The 17,406-nt window shown below is 42.1% G+C and overlaps 3 protein-coding genes across 3 annotated transcripts; 2 read left to right on the plus strand and 1 right to left on the minus strand.

Annotated features, from left to right (window-relative positions):
- Window positions 1-780: 780 nt before the first annotated feature.
- LOC147443666 (F-box/kelch-repeat protein At3g24760-like) lies at window positions 781-2,215 on the plus strand. Its single transcript, XM_086526471.1, has one exon. The coding sequence runs from the start codon at window positions 870-872 to the stop codon at window positions 1,971-1,973; it is 1,104 nt and encodes a 367-aa protein (XP_086382597.1). The 5' UTR covers window positions 781-869; the 3' UTR covers window positions 1,974-2,215.
- Window positions 2,216-2,415: 200 nt separating this feature from the next.
- Window positions 2,416-7,269, plus strand: LOC147443667 (uncharacterized). The gene is made up of 3 exons (XM_086526472.1): window positions 2,416-4,322; window positions 4,399-4,463; window positions 4,554-7,269. Exons 1-3 carry the CDS (start codon window positions 4,192-4,194, stop codon window positions 4,703-4,705), a joined length of 348 nt encoding a protein of 115 aa, XP_086382598.1. The 5' UTR covers window positions 2,416-4,191; the 3' UTR covers window positions 4,706-7,269.
- A 6,573-nt stretch (window positions 7,270-13,842) lies between these two features.
- On the minus strand, window positions 13,843-16,407 carry LOC147443668 (uncharacterized). Its single transcript, XM_086526473.1, has 2 exons — window positions 16,053-16,407; window positions 13,843-15,738 (listed from the first exon to the last, which is right to left on the minus strand). The coding sequence occupies exons 1-2, from the start codon at window positions 16,137-16,139 to the stop codon at window positions 14,365-14,367; spliced, it is 1,461 nt and encodes a 486-aa protein (XP_086382599.1). The 5' UTR covers window positions 16,140-16,407; the 3' UTR covers window positions 13,843-14,364.
- Window positions 16,408-17,406: the final 999 nt, after the last annotated feature.

The following is a 17,406-nucleotide window of genomic DNA, read 5'->3' on the forward strand; positions in this document are numbered from 1 at the left end:
TGGGTGGTAGATAAGTGTGTGTATGACATGTGCCGTATTGACTATGCCAACCCACTGTTCGTAGCCACTAATCACCGACCGCCAACTATCGACCATCGGCCATAGTACTAATGGTATGTACATATTCCAAGAATATTCCTTCAAAATTTGCCTCAGGGGCCAGTGGCCCCCCAGAAACCCCAGTCAAGGCTGCTCATCGTGCCCCGGATCCCTAGGTTGGGCTCTCAAATTAGCTCCATACCATCCATGATCACAAATAAAGCCCTCGTGAATGTGTAAGATGAAATCCACCAAATATATGTGTACTATTGGCTTCTCCTCATATGGGGGCCTTACAAACTGTGCAACATACATGATGGTGGGGAAAACCGACAGGTGGGCATTGCAGCTATACTAACACCAACAAACCCTCATGTGATTTCTAGCGTGTGCATAGATTGGCTTCATAGGCCCCTATCACACAAGGGTGCCGGCGGACAAGGCCTAAAAATTCCCGTTTGGGTGCGGGTGCTCTAGATGTCACACATAGCGGAGGCTATTGAGTTCTTACTACTTTTGAACGTCTACTACAACAAATCCGAATGCCCCAACTGGTTCTGCTTCAGGCACGTCAATGCCTACCTTTGAGGCTCACGCCCTTTTTGCACACAGATCGGGCTGACGTGTGTGACACAGGCCTTAGGCCTAAGGCCAACCTCGTATTTGGATCACTTGGATGTAGCATCAGACTAACAACAAAATCCACACGCGTACAACATTTACTTGCTCTTTCCACGTCCTGCACGGGATGTGTGGACCGTTCCGCACCCCCTTCAGTCCTTCCCATCCCACATACGAGAGCACGCGCACTGGGCGCTTGCTTGCTCGCAATGTCCGACAGAAGCGATAGTAGCGACTGGCATGCTTTGAGCCCGGACCTGCAAGAGCGCATACTTCTGTGTCTCCCGGTGAGCACTGCTGTCAAGTCTGCGGCAGTGTGCAAGTCATGGCGTGCAATGATGGCGGCGCCCTCCTTTTCCACACAACTTTCCCTCCTGCCAACAGGTAAGCGTCCCTGGTTTTTTCTGTGGGGCATTAACGAGCTCATTCACACCCGCAGTGCAGCATTTGGGTTCGACCCTATTGCTGGACGCTGGTTCCGTCTACGCACAGTGCGCCCTCCTGATTTCAACCGTGCATCACTTGCGGGGACCAATGGAGCCTTCTTTGCCTTCTCTGGATCTAAGGTGTGCTTCACGCAAACACCCACCAACGTGAGATGGAAAGAGACTGCTCCTGCCATGTACTCCCGGTGCTCTGCACTGTTGGGCACCATTGGTAATCCTTGCTCGGAATCATTCAAGTTCATAGCTTTTGGGGGTGTTATCGATGATGATTATCGCAGTCTAGAGATCTACGACTCCCACTCAAATACATGGGAAATTTGTGAGCCTCTCCCTGAAGGCACATTTCTAGATGGCATTTCATCCCACTGGATGTCCTCAGCTATTCTTGGCTGCAAGTTCTATGTGGCTAATTATGATGGATATCTCACCAATTTTGATGCTGATTTGAAAGCATGGAGTAAAGTGCAGAGATTGAGTATACCTGGTCTGATTTCTTTGTTCATAGTGGCGGGGGATTCGGGGCTCTTTGCATTGTGCATATGCCGAGGTCAGAAACAGGAGTGCTTGAAGTTGTTTGAGGTGGATGTCGTTACCATGGATTGTGAAGAGGTTAGTGAAATGCCGCATGAGCTGTTCTCACTCTTTGAGGACACAGATGATCAGAAAGGAGCAAGCTTAAAATGTGCTGGATCAGGTGGGCTCGTGTATGTATATAGCGAGCAATACTATAAGGGGTATCCAGTCTGCATGTGTGACCTCAGCAAGGGCAGCTTCATGTGGAGGCAGCTCCCATCTCTACCTTCTCCTCCACGATTTGATAGAGTAGTGTGTTCCAGCACCGTAATTTTTCCGAGAGATTGTCTTTAGTCTTCTTGAGCTGCCCTACTGCAATGGAAAATCATCATTGAGGCTGGATTTGTCTAGTTTTAAGCGTGCTGTTTCGAAAATGGGCATGATGCGGGTGTTCTTCGCGTGTCTTGTATGCGTCAGCTCTTTCCAATGATTGCCAACAAGAGGCAAATGTATGTTTTGAGGTTTAAAACAATATGGTAATGTATAAGCACTAACAGAGGGTAAATTGGAAAATGCTATGTTTCTATTTCCCATAATAGTCTTGCTTTGTGAACATACCTCTTTTAATCAGACGTGCAGTTGGGGTTTGTTGTGTTTGTTATCAAAATCTTATGGCGAATTATTCGCTCTTGCTGTGACTGTCTTCTGCTTGTAAGGTTTTTAACAGCTTGTGTCTCATTTGAGGCGCAATAAAAATGGTGATGCTTTAACATTTTGAATCTGTGTGCCATTAGCGTATGAGGATCAAATTGCTTTTTATAGCTATGAAGGAAGATAGTTTTGGGGTGAGTGCATTGCCTTCATCAGTAACTGTGAACAAGGCAGCTGGGACTGGCTCATGGTTCGCTGCTTTCTTGAGTCTGTATGTCATCGATATGATGGAAATGAGCAAAGGTGGGGGACAATGATTTTAGTGTGACTCCTGAGTCCTGGATGCAGAGTTGAGTTGTCCCGCACCGCGAGTCGAAACCTGCAAGTCACACAACGGGGACAAAATGCGCATACATGCTTGAGAGAAACAAGGGACAATAATGAGGGGCGTAAGAGGTAGAGTATATATTTGCGAGAGCGCTCAAAAGCAACCAAACGGCAAATCGCCAATGACTGGTAAGGAGAACTAGGCATGTTTCTTCAACCCTCGCCCTAAGGTTTGTCCCCTTCAACCAAGGAGTTGTGGCTAAGATCAAAGATTTTTACATGCTGACTCTGATGTCTTGATGTTTTGAGTTACTCGAAGAGCTCCATGAGCATGCTAAAAGAGTCATGTGAAGAGGTGGTCTTTTTAGGCATATGTAGTCATTGAATGGATGCTGGAGGTTGCAGAGCATTTAAATGGTTTTTGTGAGGTCGGTAACATAGCAGAGCAAGACTAATGTTGTGCAGGAGCAAACACTAGTCAGCTTGAAGAGTATTGTTAGGAACCTCTTGTGATTAATGATTTGGGCAGAGTTACAAGCTAGAAATGGGAGGGTAGGATTTGATTCTCACACTTCAATCCTATAACTCTCATCTCCAAGTTCAAAAATTCTGTGAAGAGCTTCTCTCTTTTGTTTGCTTGGATGGCAAGAAATGAATCTAGACGGATGATGTTCGAAGTTGTAAGGGCATCGCACCTGAGGGTGCCTCGATTGTCTACTCCAAGTCTAGAGAGACAAATCTCTTGGATCTTTTTGTGTTTCTTTCTGAAGACCCTCAACTCTTGGTCTGATGCAACAACCAAAACAAGATAAGCATATGTCTCGTCTTGTAGCCAAAGTCAACATTGTATTTGCAATGTTCGTGATGAGTCTCTTACATTGATCTATTGTTCCAACAGATGGCATCTGACGTTCCATCGGCTATACAGTCTGCTGCCTAGCTGCCAGCAGAAGCGGCACTCGGGGCTTTGGTTTTTAGTTTGTAAATGCATCCTTCCATTTAAGAGCCTCATATGTGGCCTTCCATTTTGTGGCCTACATAAGGCCTTACTAATAGCCTTCATCTTTGCAAGGTGATCCCCTACTTTCTGTGGAAGGGCTAGGCTAAAATTTTGACCATATGTCATGTAACTAATGATAGATATGCTTGATTTCTTTTTATTATCATTGTGATTTACAAGCTTACTTTATTCCTCAATGGTATGCCATATCTTGTGACAATACTTGCGTGTCTACTTCTTATGGGCATCACCATAACCAGAGGTAATCAGATGCAAAGGGAGTTTTAGGCTTTGGTTTTGATAATCCCAGAACTGGTATTCTCTTGCTTTTACCTCTTTGAGAGATTTCAAGAGCTTGAGTTCCTTGAATGAAGTAGAGTTCCCCATTTTGGAAATTGGTTCTCCTGCAGGAAACAACCTTCTCAGAATTGTATATATTTGGGGTGTTACTCAAGTACACATTCTGACTAGCTGTCACTCTCTATTAAGTCTTACTTAGCATTAGTGTGAGCTGAGCCAAGGAATCCTTAACAATTCATTCTTGGTATCTTATTGCAACCAATACTAACTCTGCTCATTCATAACAACATCAAGATGTTCACATTCGTGTGCAGGTTGGTTTCTCTGTCCTGTAGACGATTACACTATCAGGAAGAATGCTTTTGCCCATCATTCATGAAATTATTTCAAGTTCTATGTGCGATAGGGCGTTGTTGGAGGAGCAGGTACTCTCTTGGTATGATATGGGCACGTGAGCATAGCATTATAAGCTTTTCTTTTGACACTAAAGCATGCTGCCAGGTTATGTGATCCCAGTGAGGTGGTTATGCTCGGCAATGCTTTGGTCAACATGTATAGCAAGCAAGGTGCACTTTGAAATGCAAAACCTTCTTCACAAGTTTCCTGTCCCAGATCTCGTATCTTGCACTCCAATGCTTATTACAAAATATGCCCAGGGAGCAAGGGTAGGAAGCTGTGGGCCAATTTCAGTGAATCTAGATCAAGGCTTCTCGTATGCTTTCATTTGGAGCCACGATCAGGAATGTTTTTTCGGAAAATGCAAAGCCAAGGGGCTCAATCCAAATGCAGTCAGCTACGTGTATGCTGAATGCATGTTTCTTTATGCAACATGTTCACATAGGTGATGCGCATCTTTTCCTGGGTGTGGGTTCTTGGAATGCAAGATTTCAACCCATGGTCATCATGGGCTGTTCTGTTTTCAATGAGTAACGAGAGATCGCTTCTCTCCAGATGCAATAATCTCTTGGACTGCATTTATAGGAGGACGTTTTGAGCAAGGACGGGCCAAGGAAGCTTGGGACTGTTCTCCATGGATGGGATTGGATGACATGTACCCAAATGCAATCATTTTTTTCAACAGGGGCAAGCCCTCATGCATGCATCGGAGCTGGGCTGGTTTCTATGAATGTGGCTCAAGATCCTCTGTCAACTGGAGTGACCAGTGCTTTCTTTGTGGAGCCATGGCTAGGAAGTTGTATGCTATTTCAGCAAATGTAGAGCTAGAAATTCTGTATAAATATGGTTAGCTATGCTTGCATGATTAATGCATGTGCATTATGCATGATGTTCACATGGGTTGAGGATTGGGGATTGAGGGACATGATCGTTAGGGGCAGATTTAAGAAACTTTGGGGTGTTATAGAAGGATAATGCCCAATAAGGGCTAGCCAAGTAAGAGTTGGATTGTTTTCAATGGATGCAATTGGAGAGCAGTTTCTCAAATGCAATCCCTTTTGTTGATTTGCTAAATGCATATAGTCGGCCTGATATGTGATCTCAGTGAGCTTTGATCAACATGTATGGCAAGCGTGGTGCACTTTTCAAATATAAAAGCTTCTTGATGATTATGACGTCTCAAATTTAGTCTCTTGCACGTCATTGATCACAGGATATGCCCAACAGGGACATATTTAGGGTGTGAGCTGATGGGGACATATTTAGGAAGGTCTGGGATGATTCCATTAGTCGGCCTGATATGCAATGTTTGTGACCTTTGGTCAACATGTCTGGCAAGCGTGGTGCACTTTTCAAATATAAAAGCTTCTTGATGATTATGATGTCTCAAATTTAGTCTCTTGGACTTCATTGATCACAGGGTATGCCCAACAGGGACATATTTAGGGTGTGAGCTGATGGGGACATATTTAGAAAGGTCTGGGATGATTCCAAGAGCCTAAATTAAGGGTTTCTCCCATTTTTTCGTTTTACAGCCACGGTCATGAATGTTTTTAGCAAATACAGAGCAAGGGGTTGTGTCCAAATGTGGTCAGCTATGCGTGCATGCTGAATGCATTTTGGTAATATGCAAGATGTTTACATGGATGATGAGCATCCTATCCTGGATGTATGGAGTGCAGGATTGCAATATATGGTCAACAAGATCTGTACAGTTGATAAATGAGAAGTGAGGGTTTCTCTTCAGATGCGACAATTTCTTGGACTTCATTTGTAGGAGGATGTTCTCAGCAAGGACTGACCAAGGAAGCTCTAGACTGTACTCAATGAATGCAATTGGACGGTATCTTCCCAAATGCAATCACTTTTGTCACCAAGGGCAGGCCCTCAGTCTATGCGTGCATTGAAGCTGTGCTGGTTTCAATGAATGTGGCTCAAGCCCTTCTCTAAAATTACAGTCACATGTGCTTTCATTTTGAAGCCATGGCTAGGAAGCTGTGTGCTGTTTTTAGCAAATTGAGAGCAAGAAATTCCGTCCAAAGGCAACGTTCACATGCGCTATGAGTATTTTGTCTTGGGTTTGAGTTTCTTGGAGTGGATGATTGCGGGATATGGCCAATAGGGACATGAACTCTGGGCTCTTCTAGGGGAATATGTCCAACAAGGCCCAGAGAAAAGAAGCTGTAGATTATTTTCAATGAATGCTATCAAGGAGTCGTCGCTGGTTGTTGAGATCTAAATTGTCAATGCACAGATTGATGTTTGTGCACAAGGAGAGAGATTGGATATGTTCTATATTTGAGAAACGATTACATGCACCAACTAGTAGTGTAGATGAGGTTGGATGGGTGAGTAAAACACAAGGTGTGTAGTGTAATGTAAATCCCAGTTAGGAGAAACTTTTTGTGTTTGCAGAACTATAGCACACTTGACATGCTAGCACACATGACATGCATGTTAACAAAGCATCTATGCTGAACATTCGTTGCATCTGTTCAATATTGTTGCAAATGAAGAGTGAACTAAACAACATGCCAGCTCTAGCTATTGCTCACAGAGATCAAAGTCGGAAAAGCTTACTATATCTGAAATACCATGCATTCTCATAGTTTTTACATCATGCTGCACTGCACATTGCTATATACATATATTGAGAGCATTGACAACAGTGATTGCATTCAAGGAGATTTTCTTTTGTTGTATAGAATAGAAAGAGACCAGAGTTTCATTTCCCACCCTCATTGGGCATTTTACTGACACGAGTGATTGCATTCAGGGAGATGCTCTTTTGTTGTATACAATAAAAAGAGACCAGAGTTTCCTTTCCCACCCTCATTGGGCATCTGGCTTATCCTTGTATGAATGATATTTCATAGAAACCTTAAATCTACATTAGCTAAAATGAAACCCTCATGACAATTTTTGAAGTAGCCCAAACTTTCTAACCTTACCATATGGGACATCTTTTGCCCTTATTCACCAAGAACATTACGTGCGTTTAAGAACATTAAGTAGAACGATTGCATTTCCAAAGATGCTCTCCTATTGCATCCATTGAAGGCAATCCAGATTTTCCTTGAGCATAATCCTCCTATAAGTGTAGTCCAAAGAGTTGAGTTTACACAGAGAGATCCCCACTTAACATTGAAGGCAATCCAAATCTTCCTTGAGCATAATCCTCCTATTAATGCAGTCCAAAGAGTTGAGTTCACAGAGAGATCCCCACTTAACATTTGTTGAATATGGTAAATAATTATCGTAAGAGCTACGGTGTATAAACCATTGTGGCATTCATCATTGTGTAGGCACCATAATAGTAGAGCGTAACTAAATTAGATAGAGTGTATTCAATGATGGAGTGGAAACTTGCTTGATTGATTAGAGAATTGAGAGAGATAAATATAAGCTTTGCATAGTGGCTTTATAGGCTCAAGATGAAAGGTGGAAATAAAGGTGAGAAGGATATGCACCACATATGGTAGTATGTGGGTTACAACAAGTAGCGTATGAGTTACAATGTGTAACATGTGTGCATAGCCCGAGTAGAATATGTTAGGGAGTTCTATGTAGGAAGGTGTATCCAGGGACATAGGGGTGCATGTATGTATGCTATAAGTTAAACGCTTATCCCAACTGTCGTCCCTGTAAGTTGAAGCTTACACAAGAAGCATGGATTCTAATCATGGAGTCTAATATAGCTTACATTGGATAACTACATATGGTTCATAAAAATGAATCTAATGCATAAGGGTAGGTCTTGCCACCAAACTTTGGGTTTGCGGTAGTGTCTAAACCCATTATGAAACATCCTCATAATAGACAATGTAAACATCCCCTTCTTCTACTACTACTACTACTACTTGTATCTTGTCTCTAGAATCTCTATTTTCAGCATTATTTTTGAAGAAACACTTGTTAGATGTATGTCCCTTTTTGTTGCAATGAGGACACACCTATGCAAAAGCAATCTTGTGATTTATGGTTGCTTTTGCCACAATGTAAGCAACTTTAACCTTTGACGATTTTGAGACTTTGTGTAAGTGCCAAGCTTTTTTTCTTCCTCTAGAAATGAGTTGATTAAATCTTCAAGTGCAAGGATGGGATCCTTCTCATTCAACACAGTTACAATGTTATCAAAGCTACTTGGTAGGACTTTAAAGAGGATGGCTATTTTATCCTCGTTTGAAACATATACCTCAACATAAATGAGTTGGGTTGAAATACTCTTAAGTTTGTTGACAAGGCTAGCAACATCATCTTGATGTTGCATAGTGAGACCATAAAGTTGAATTTTAAGGCTTATTTTGGAGTGCTTACCTCGAGCACCAAATACACACTCAAGGTTTGTCAAGCATGAAAAGCGGATATAGCATCATCAATGTGGTGGATGAAGTCGTCTTTTAGTGCCGTGAAAATGATTCCAAGTGCTTGCTCATCTTTGGCTTGTTGTTGGGTATTTAAAGTTCGTGTTAAGTCATCATTGAATAGGCACATGGAGCAGTAGAGAATAGCTGAATTGAATATTGTACTCAATACCATGGAATGGAAACTTGCTTGATGATTAGAGAATTGAAAGCAAGAAATACAAGCTTTGCATAGTGACTTTATAGGTTCAAGATGAAAGGGGATATGCACCACATATAATAGAGAGCAAGTAGCATGTGGCTTCACAAGTAGCATGTGAGTTACAATACATATAATAGAGAGCAAGTAGCATGTGGCTAACAAGTAGCATGTGAGTTACAATGTGTAGCATGTGTGCATAGCATGAGTAGCATGTGTTAAGAGGTTCTATGTAGGAGGTGTGTATCCATGCACATAAGTGCATGCATGTATGCTTTGCTTTAGGGATTGGTCACATTAGAGTGTATACAACTAGAATATTTCTCAAACTTACATCTTCATCATGGAAATTATGTGCATTCTAGTGAAATCTAGATATGCATCTGGATCAATGCATGAATTTACAAACTTTGGGAAACCGGCTTTGTTTTTATTAGCTCCGCTTTCATCTTTGCAACTTGAATTCTCTATGCATAGATTTGCTCTATAACACGAGGAGGATGCCTTACCTAGGTTTTGCTAAGCTTTCTACTTTCCACTTAAGCTTTTGCTCACGTGTCAACACCTTTGAGTTGGGTTTTAGCTATTTGCCTCAGAATCTATCAGTCAACTGCTCTGGTCCACTTAAGCACAAATTTTTTATAATGTAAAAATTTCCACTAATTTCCTTTATGAAGGCTAGATTCATCAACATCATATCTTTGCTTCCTTCTAGCAGTCTGGCCTTGTTCTTGGGTTTGTCCAAACTCTCTTTCTATTAGGTCTGGAAGTCACCTAGTGTTTGCTACGGGGAGTTACGAGACCTACCCTACGAGAACAACCTATGGTGGCCGGGTGCTTTCCATCTATTGGTGCACCATCGTCTTCTTCTTGATCGTCCTTGAAGATACCATCTTTCTTATGCTAATCATCCCATGTCTTATCATTATCTTCTTCTTCATCTTCATCTTTAGCTTCAACTGCTCTTTTGTCTTGTGCTTCCTGTTTGCTTAATTTGATCTTAAGCCCATTGTCCAGATTCTCTAGACGGGTCTTATTGAATTTCCATTAATGATGTCAATAGCATATTGATAAATATACTCTCATGGACTCCGTCTTTCAACACTTGTGTTGTGTTATCCAGCTTGATAATTGTTGGGGTAAGCCTTTAGCCCCCAAGTACTAGGTGATATACCTCTCATAAGCAAGAATAAATATAGCCAAAGCTATTAGAAGGCTTACTACTTATAATGTTGAAAGCTTGGGTATAAGCTAGATTTGTTTTTGGGCAATAGACCTCACCAAAAGTGCTTCACCACTCTAATGAAGTATTTCAAACAAGCACTTCAACTAATGACTTTAACGAATCATGGCATTGCATGTAGGCTAGCAAATCTATATCCCATAGATGGACCCAAACATAGTCTCAGCAAAGATGAACCATGACAATGATAACAAGATCAAACATTTTGTTACAATAAGTCAGAGTACAAAAAGGAATGATAGACATGGAATCTAGAACCCTAGTAGAATTCATTGAAAAATGACTCAAGCTCGATGTTCTAATGTATGCTATTACACAAGCGAGGGACGATTGGCCTAGAGGTTGTATCCCTAGATCCCGAGACCACTAGATCGTGAAGTATATGCTATTTTGGTAGGTGAGCTAGAGATATCATATCCAATGTACTCTAGAATGATCTCTCCAGGGATGGCTCAAGCATATTTGTGAGAATCTTGATATCATCCACAAGCTCTTTCTTAACATATGTTCGATCATATCGGCTAAGGCCTACAGCCATAATCAAACATGACCATTCATTGCATGACGGATGGGTTGCTACAAAAAATATTTATTAAAAATTATAAAGTATAGAATTGTAAAAGAAAAGGGATTTTTTAATGATCAAAACTTGCAAAAATGGTGTAGTGTGGCGTCTTTTGAGCAAGCCACGCTAACTAAACGATATGAAGAATTTGAGCAATATGCAATTGAAAAAATTATCCGAAGGAAATTCAGGGCGAAGAAGGATGCAGATAAGGCTAAGCAACAAGCTAAAGCAAATGCTATTCGATCATCAGTATGGACCTTCAACATAGCCCAATAAATCAATAAAGCCTCAAGATTTTCAGCCTAGAGTAGCAACTTGGACATTGAGGGATACCTGACGGGTCAACAATGAAGTTGATAACACCCAAGAAGACAAGGCAGGAAGAGTCTCTTAGAAAACTGTCAGTGGCAAGGACGGCGACATACATTTACACCACATTATTGGAGGGATGGCATTCATACAAGCCTAATCCTAACACTAAACATTGCAAGTTTCACAACAAATCATTTTCAAAAAGGAAGAGGGTCATGAACATGAGGAGAGCTCCTATGTGCCCAGATAGAAGTTCAAACAAGGCAATTCTACCTTTATTGAATCATTGTCTAGATCGTTGATTTTGTAACAAGCTATGTAAGATGTAACAAGCTTGGATACTCAAACCACTCGATTAGAAAAAACACAATACTTCTTCCACATCATATGATGTGGAAATTTCCAATCCTTGCCACTCCATTGTATGACACTCAAAAAAACCCATAATGCATCATGACATAGTTAGCCATCAAGCAATGGGCACACCCTCACTAGTTTCATGAGGATATGAACAAAAACATTTGTTTCATAAACTGATTCTTCAACAATAAGGAACGCCTTGAAATAAGTGAGTTTCAAAACAATCAAGGTCGATGGTAGACTACACCATGTTTATCACTGCCCACTCAAAGTTCCAAAGCATACTTGGAGAAGAGTTCTTGATTATTGAAATGCAAGAAAATGGGGTTGTTCCAAAAGTCTCCTTAGATGGTAAGAGTGTTAAAGGTTATGCATCTTAAGCGCATGCCTAGCAGGGTCCTAGTATTTATTGTCTTTTAGGTATTTACTTTCCTTATTTGAGAAGATACTAGGCAGGCCACTTTTCTTTTTTGTTTTTTTTTGGGGGTTTTGGAGGGAGGGAGGGAGGGAGGGGGGGGGGTGTGGTGGTTATAAGGTTAAACTTAAGGACCCCCAAGTTGGTATATATAGACACCTCAGCTCCCAAGGTATGATCAACTAATTAATTGCCAAGTTGGTTGGTTTTGAGCAACTCTCTTCATCATTCTTGTGTATCCCCTCCCTAACTCCCATAAACTTTGACAAGGCAAAGAGGGAGGGAGGTGTTTTGGCAGCCTCATGGTTAAAAGCCAGTCTAACCACTTAGCTATGATGATAAAAAGGTTACATGGCCATCATAATGGAGACTTGTGGGACCTGAAATTGATTTTGTAATGTCTTAATGTAACCATCTAGAAGCTCCTAGCAAAGACCACAAAATTAAGTCACAGTAAAAACATGACCCACATCTTACCACATTGTGACTACCTTTGATGAAGGAAGACTAGAGAATCTAATTCTTTCAAAGTTTGGGACTTTCTTAGCATTCAAATGTGATCAGCCATGAAGCATGAGAAACTGCATCTACAAGGATGGTAACATAGTTTGACACAACATGAGTCTCATCCATACAGATACCGAGTGTCCAAATTTATGTGCACATGCACACTCTCAAACATGCATGTGCCCCCCCCAAACCCAAAAGCACAATTTATGTCACTACAATTGCAGAACTGCCATAGAAACCTTCACTAACAATGACTTATAGGATCTTGTATATATGTTCACACGAGCAAAGCAAAGCAGAACCTTTAGTGTTGTGGCAGTAGTGAAAAATCACCGACATGATTTGCCTGTTTTCCAAGAAAGCAACCTCTGCACATTCAAGACAAACAAACCCAAACCTACAGTTCTCCTGAAAACATGGATGCCCATGAACATCTGGTACGCTCAAAAATCACGTTTTGCATGCAGCAAAAGTGGAATGTTGATACTGCAAATTGGTCGCACAATGTAAATCTTCATGAATACCTGGTAAGTACAAAATCACCTTACAGCCCAGTCGCACGTAAAAAAGTGTAGTATTGATCCAGTCCCAGTTGGTCACACAAGATTTCATATACTGAGGAAACAGCTCTCCTGCAAATTAGTGAACCTGCTAATATCATGCATCCCATCTTGGATATAAACCAATGAAAATTCAGACTTCTCAAAATGTTTGAACAGATCTTCATCTTCCATTCTTCGGAGCAACTACGCACTTGTGGATCTGTTCACACCTAGTAAGCCCCGGCTTTTAGCAGCAACTTGTTGAAAGCTACCACAGATAGTCTAACTGGTTAAATGTCAAGATATTACTGCCAGCAACTTTGACTCGTGAGAAGAAAAAATCTGAGGCGAGTCTATGCATCAAATGAAGCCACATTGTCACAAACAACTCTCCATGACAAGACTGGTAAAATCGCAGAGCAAGAGGACAGCTGGGCCCCAAATTAGAACTTCAATTCACATTTCTTGGTGGCTGCCTTCACAAGCCCTTGCAAAACAGACCATTGAGTCAATGTTGCGAGGAAGATGTCACCAGTGCAAAACCCTGTTGGACAAGCTTGCATCACAAGAATAGGGTTTGACAATTCAACATGACAAGAGTTTAACAACTGACCATAGTTAAACATGACATAGTTTGACAATTCATAGTTAAACATGACATAGTTTAACAGCTGACCATGGTAGACAAAAGGAGAAAGAGCTGCCATTGGCTTCATAATTGAGCATTGGGATGTGGGGAATCTCTCTCACCAGGCCCATCACTGCATGCCTGCTCAGCTGATCCTACCGGACCATCAGCATCGACAAGGAGAACAAAGCGACACATTGGTAAAAAACGATCGTTATATCAGCAGATTTCTCAGTGCGTATGGCTTTTAAACACTCTCTTCACAAACTTACAGAACCAGGTCCTGATATTGATTACTGCTCCACATAAGTAAAAGTCGCACGTAGATGGCGTCTGGCCATTCCATTGTATCTCAAAATAGATTAAGTTAATTATTTGCCATACAATTTTGATTTAGAACTCAAAAACTAAGCTGACATAGTCACGTCAATATATATTGGCTGCAAAAGAACAGCCCAAACAAGAGCGACTTTGGGCTTCGCCATAAAATGCCAGACAAAAGACTAGATATACATTTGAAGCAGCTCAACCTGGGAAGTCCAATTGAAGATAAGACCATCATTTACAGATATACTGGCAATGGAGTTCTGTGTTTGATTAAACAACTCCTGCTTGAGATTGAAGAAAAAAGATGAGCTTCGGAACTAAATAATTAAACATATCGCCAACACAATCCCAACCCTCTCTACGAAGGAAAGATGTGCAACTTGTAAGCCTTTTAAAGATGCAGTGCCTGTTTAGCTACGTCAATGACCGCTCGGCCGGCCACTTTACCAAACAGCAAGCAAACCTCAAGCTACATTTGAGAGGAAACACGAGTACAGATTGTGAAGCTTACAAGTTGTCTAATCAAGGAAAAGCAAGCAGCAATCTTTCACACATGCTCAGTGAAGACGAGTGATCTCGAAGCAGTAAACTTTCTCATAACCTTCAAACGTCTGTATGCTGCATACTTGATGACTCAGTTGTGGCTTGAGTATTCTGGTCTGTGTCATTCCTATTCACAGGAGAAAAACAACAATCTCTCTGCTCATCAACTTTGTAAGAAACCGATTTCTGTGACATTCCTCCTCCATCACTGAATATATCGTTGTCTTTCAATTTACCAGTCGACAATTCAGTATCACTCTGACATGAAAATGAAACATCCACCCTGTTACAATCTACTGAAAGCATGCTTCCTGTGCTTATTCCTTGCCAAAATCCCTTATGTGACTCCTCTCCAACACAAAGGCCGCCTGTTTTATTGGAATTTACTAAACTCTCACAAATTTGCACTTCTGAGAGAGTGGGCACTAGAGCATCTTCTGGCTTCATCATCCTTGACACATCATCACAATTGGGAGCCTCTGAGATAACGGATGCCAAGGAATCTTCTGCATTTGAAGCTGAATCCTCGCACGGCAAAATCAGAGTGGCAAAGGGAGTATGACTGAAATCTGGTGAAGAAAAAGGGTTAAATGGATGAAACAAAGGAGAGATGGGCTTGACTGTTGTATATGACTCAGCAGGAAAAACATCCTCTTTGACAGAATATTCAACAGATGGCGGAACTAAACAATTGATTGGACTGCCAAGGTAGTAATGACTTGACTTAGGGGTATAACTTGCAGGAGTATCACAGGGAGATGCAAGGGTAGAGGAAGAGCGTGGAGAGATGGTCTCTCGAGTTACAACTCCTGAATACAGAGGGCCAGATGTCGCCGTGTAGCTTGCAGGGGTGTCACAAGGAGATGCAAGAGTAGAGGTAGAGCGTGGAGAGACCGTGTCTCTTAAACCTCGTCGCAATGAAAGATGGCCCAAAATTGGAGTATGGCTTGCAGGCGTGTCGCACGGGGAAGGAAAGGCAGACGTAGAAAGTGGAGAAATAGTATCTCTTGCTGCAGCTTTTGCCTGCAATGAAGATGCTATGTATTGGGCAAAAGGGACGTCAGGAGATGAAGGTGTTGTGAGGTGTGGTTCTGGGGGTGGAGTGACAGCTGCAGTAGAAGGCTCTGTTGTGAATGTGGAGAAAACAGGGGGTGAAACTAGCTGTGTCTCGTGTGCGTATGGTCCAATCGTAAACGTCGTATTTGGGGGACCTGGGGAGCAAACGTTGGCAGAAGCAGCCACCGGAGAGTGCACTGATGAATTCAAAAAAGATGCTGGAGAGGAAGGAGGCACTAGGGCAAGGACAGCTTGTGCAGGAAGCCATCCTCGAGAGGAGTCGCTTGCCCCATGTGGCTGGAAAGCCGGCACAATCCGCTTTTCTCTCTTCTGTGATTTGAAGCACCAGTACCTAGTCCAATACCCTTTCCACCTCCTCTGCAGCCACACAATATCCAGAAAACGTGAGAAGGCCCCTTCAACCCCCTGTTATTTAGGTTTGATGCTCTTCTCTAACATCCACAGAGAGACACCGACCGATACATAAACCACAATTTCCCCTAGAACCTATCCAAGACTATCTCTTAGAGACAATGCAGATCTGTGCTAGTATGGTATAAATTATATCCGTTTCCACAAAGCACATATGCTTAAAACCACCATTCGGACTGTTTCTAACATGAATGGACATTGAAGAGACCTACCTCTCTTTACTGAAATAAGTAACATAAATAGACGTTGAAAAGACCTACCGGCTCTGGTGCAGTATAGCGTTGCTCGGCAGAGGAGATGATGGCTGCACTAATGGCTGCGGCAGAGCTCCCGCCCTCACTAGCCATGATAGAGCATTCTCTACTTCCGCTGAAAAGCTGCAATTTCGCAGGCCTTGCCGCAATAGTGCGCTTCTCAGCCTCTGGAAGTTTACCTGAGGAGACTCGGAACGCCTTTGCTCTTTCCCTGCTGATCAGATCGTCGGTGAGCCCATTTCTGCTTCTGATCTACCGCTGCATCTGGGCAGGTGGAAATTCCATGCGCAGGAAGGGTTACGCACTTGACTGATGACGCGCCATAACACACAAGAGCAGAAGCAAGATGAGTCAGTAACAAACACTCTTTGCTATCAATCATTTTTGCAAAGAATTTTACAAAAAATAGCCAGGCGGTCAAAAAGGCATGCAGTGTTAGAAAATAGCTGGGTCCAGTGTATTTTAACCGGCTGAAATTGTAAAATCCCGGTTAGATTCTGAGCTTGCCTGTAAGAAAATGGGAAAATTTACACAAGTTTTAGTATAATTACCGGCAAAAGCTTCAAATTTTGACGTTTGCCCTTATTTTCATTAGCTAGGAAAAATGTATTTTTCTAGCCCTGACTTTGACTACACTTGGGCTTAGGCAAGGCGGCAACGGAAACACAGGTATGGCCGTGTAACACACGTGGCAAAGCCTTCTTCACCAATAGAGGTACTCACATTTTTCGAACCCACCCAAAACTTGGGCAGAACCTCCACCCCTCAGCAACGCAATTGGGCACCTCTAGCAGCATGAAACACAAGGGAGGGCTAGATCACTCAGAGGTCACTCACATGAGAAATTGGCTCCAACATCTCCAAACCAAATGAATGGTTGAGCCTTCACTAATGTTGAATAAACACGCAAATGTCACCTCTTGTGAACCAGCGAAGGTGGAGGACTTTGAGAGTTAGGTGATTGCCTCCATCGTAGTATGAACCCACCTTATGTCACATATATCCCTATGTATGCTTCTTGCTATCAAGAAGACAATAAGACTGATCCAACCCAAACCTATGCTTCACCCTCAGCTAGCCAACCACAAAAGCCGATGGATAAAGCAATCTAACAAGGTCATCATGCTCACATTCACTACACACGAGGGGTCCAGGTCAACAAAAAATGCATGTGAGCTATTCAAACCAATCACATTACATGCTTCTTGGTTACAACCAATGATTATCTCGAATGTCCATGTTGAGTGTGATAAATTGACTAGCATAATCCGCCTTTCTACCCCTTACTAGGATTGTGATCAGTAGGCAAAGATGGGAGACTTCCTAAGATAGTGGGTATCAAATGGACAAAGGAGAACAT

This window comes from Adiantum capillus-veneris, chromosome 13 (genome assembly GCF_014529385.1).
Source record: "Adiantum capillus-veneris isolate H3 chromosome 13, ASM1452938v2, whole genome shotgun sequence".
Lineage (NCBI taxonomy): Eukaryota > Viridiplantae > Streptophyta > Polypodiopsida > Polypodiales > Pteridaceae > Adiantum > Adiantum capillus-veneris.

What these genes read in the sequence shown, in the direction of transcription:
- LOC147443666 (XM_086526471.1), top strand. Translation starts at nt 870, where the DNA reads ATGTCCGACAGAAGCGATAGTAGCGACTGGCATGCTTTGAGCCCGGAC.
- LOC147443667 (XM_086526472.1), top strand. Translation starts at nt 4,192, where the DNA reads ATGTTCACATTCGTGTGCAGGTTGGTTTCTCTGTCCTGTAGACGATTA. An exon ending in GGGCGTTGTTGGAGGAGCAG is followed by an intron (nt 4,323 to 4,398) that starts GTACTCTCTTGG and finishes GCATGCTGCCAG; the next exon opens with GTTATGTGATCCCAGTGAGG. An exon ending in CAACATGTATAGCAAGCAAG is followed by an intron (nt 4,464 to 4,553) that starts GTGCACTTTGAA and finishes AAATATGCCCAG; the next exon opens with GGAGCAAGGGTAGGAAGCTG.
- LOC147443668 (XM_086526473.1), bottom strand. Translation starts at nt 16,139, where the DNA reads ATGGCTAGTGAGGGCGGGAGCTCTGCCGCAGCCATTAGTGCAGCCATC. An exon ending in GCTATACTGCACCAGAGCCG is followed by an intron (nt 15,739 to 16,052) that starts GTAGGTCTTTTC and finishes GTGTGGCTGCAG; the next exon opens with AGGAGGTGGAAAGGGTATTG.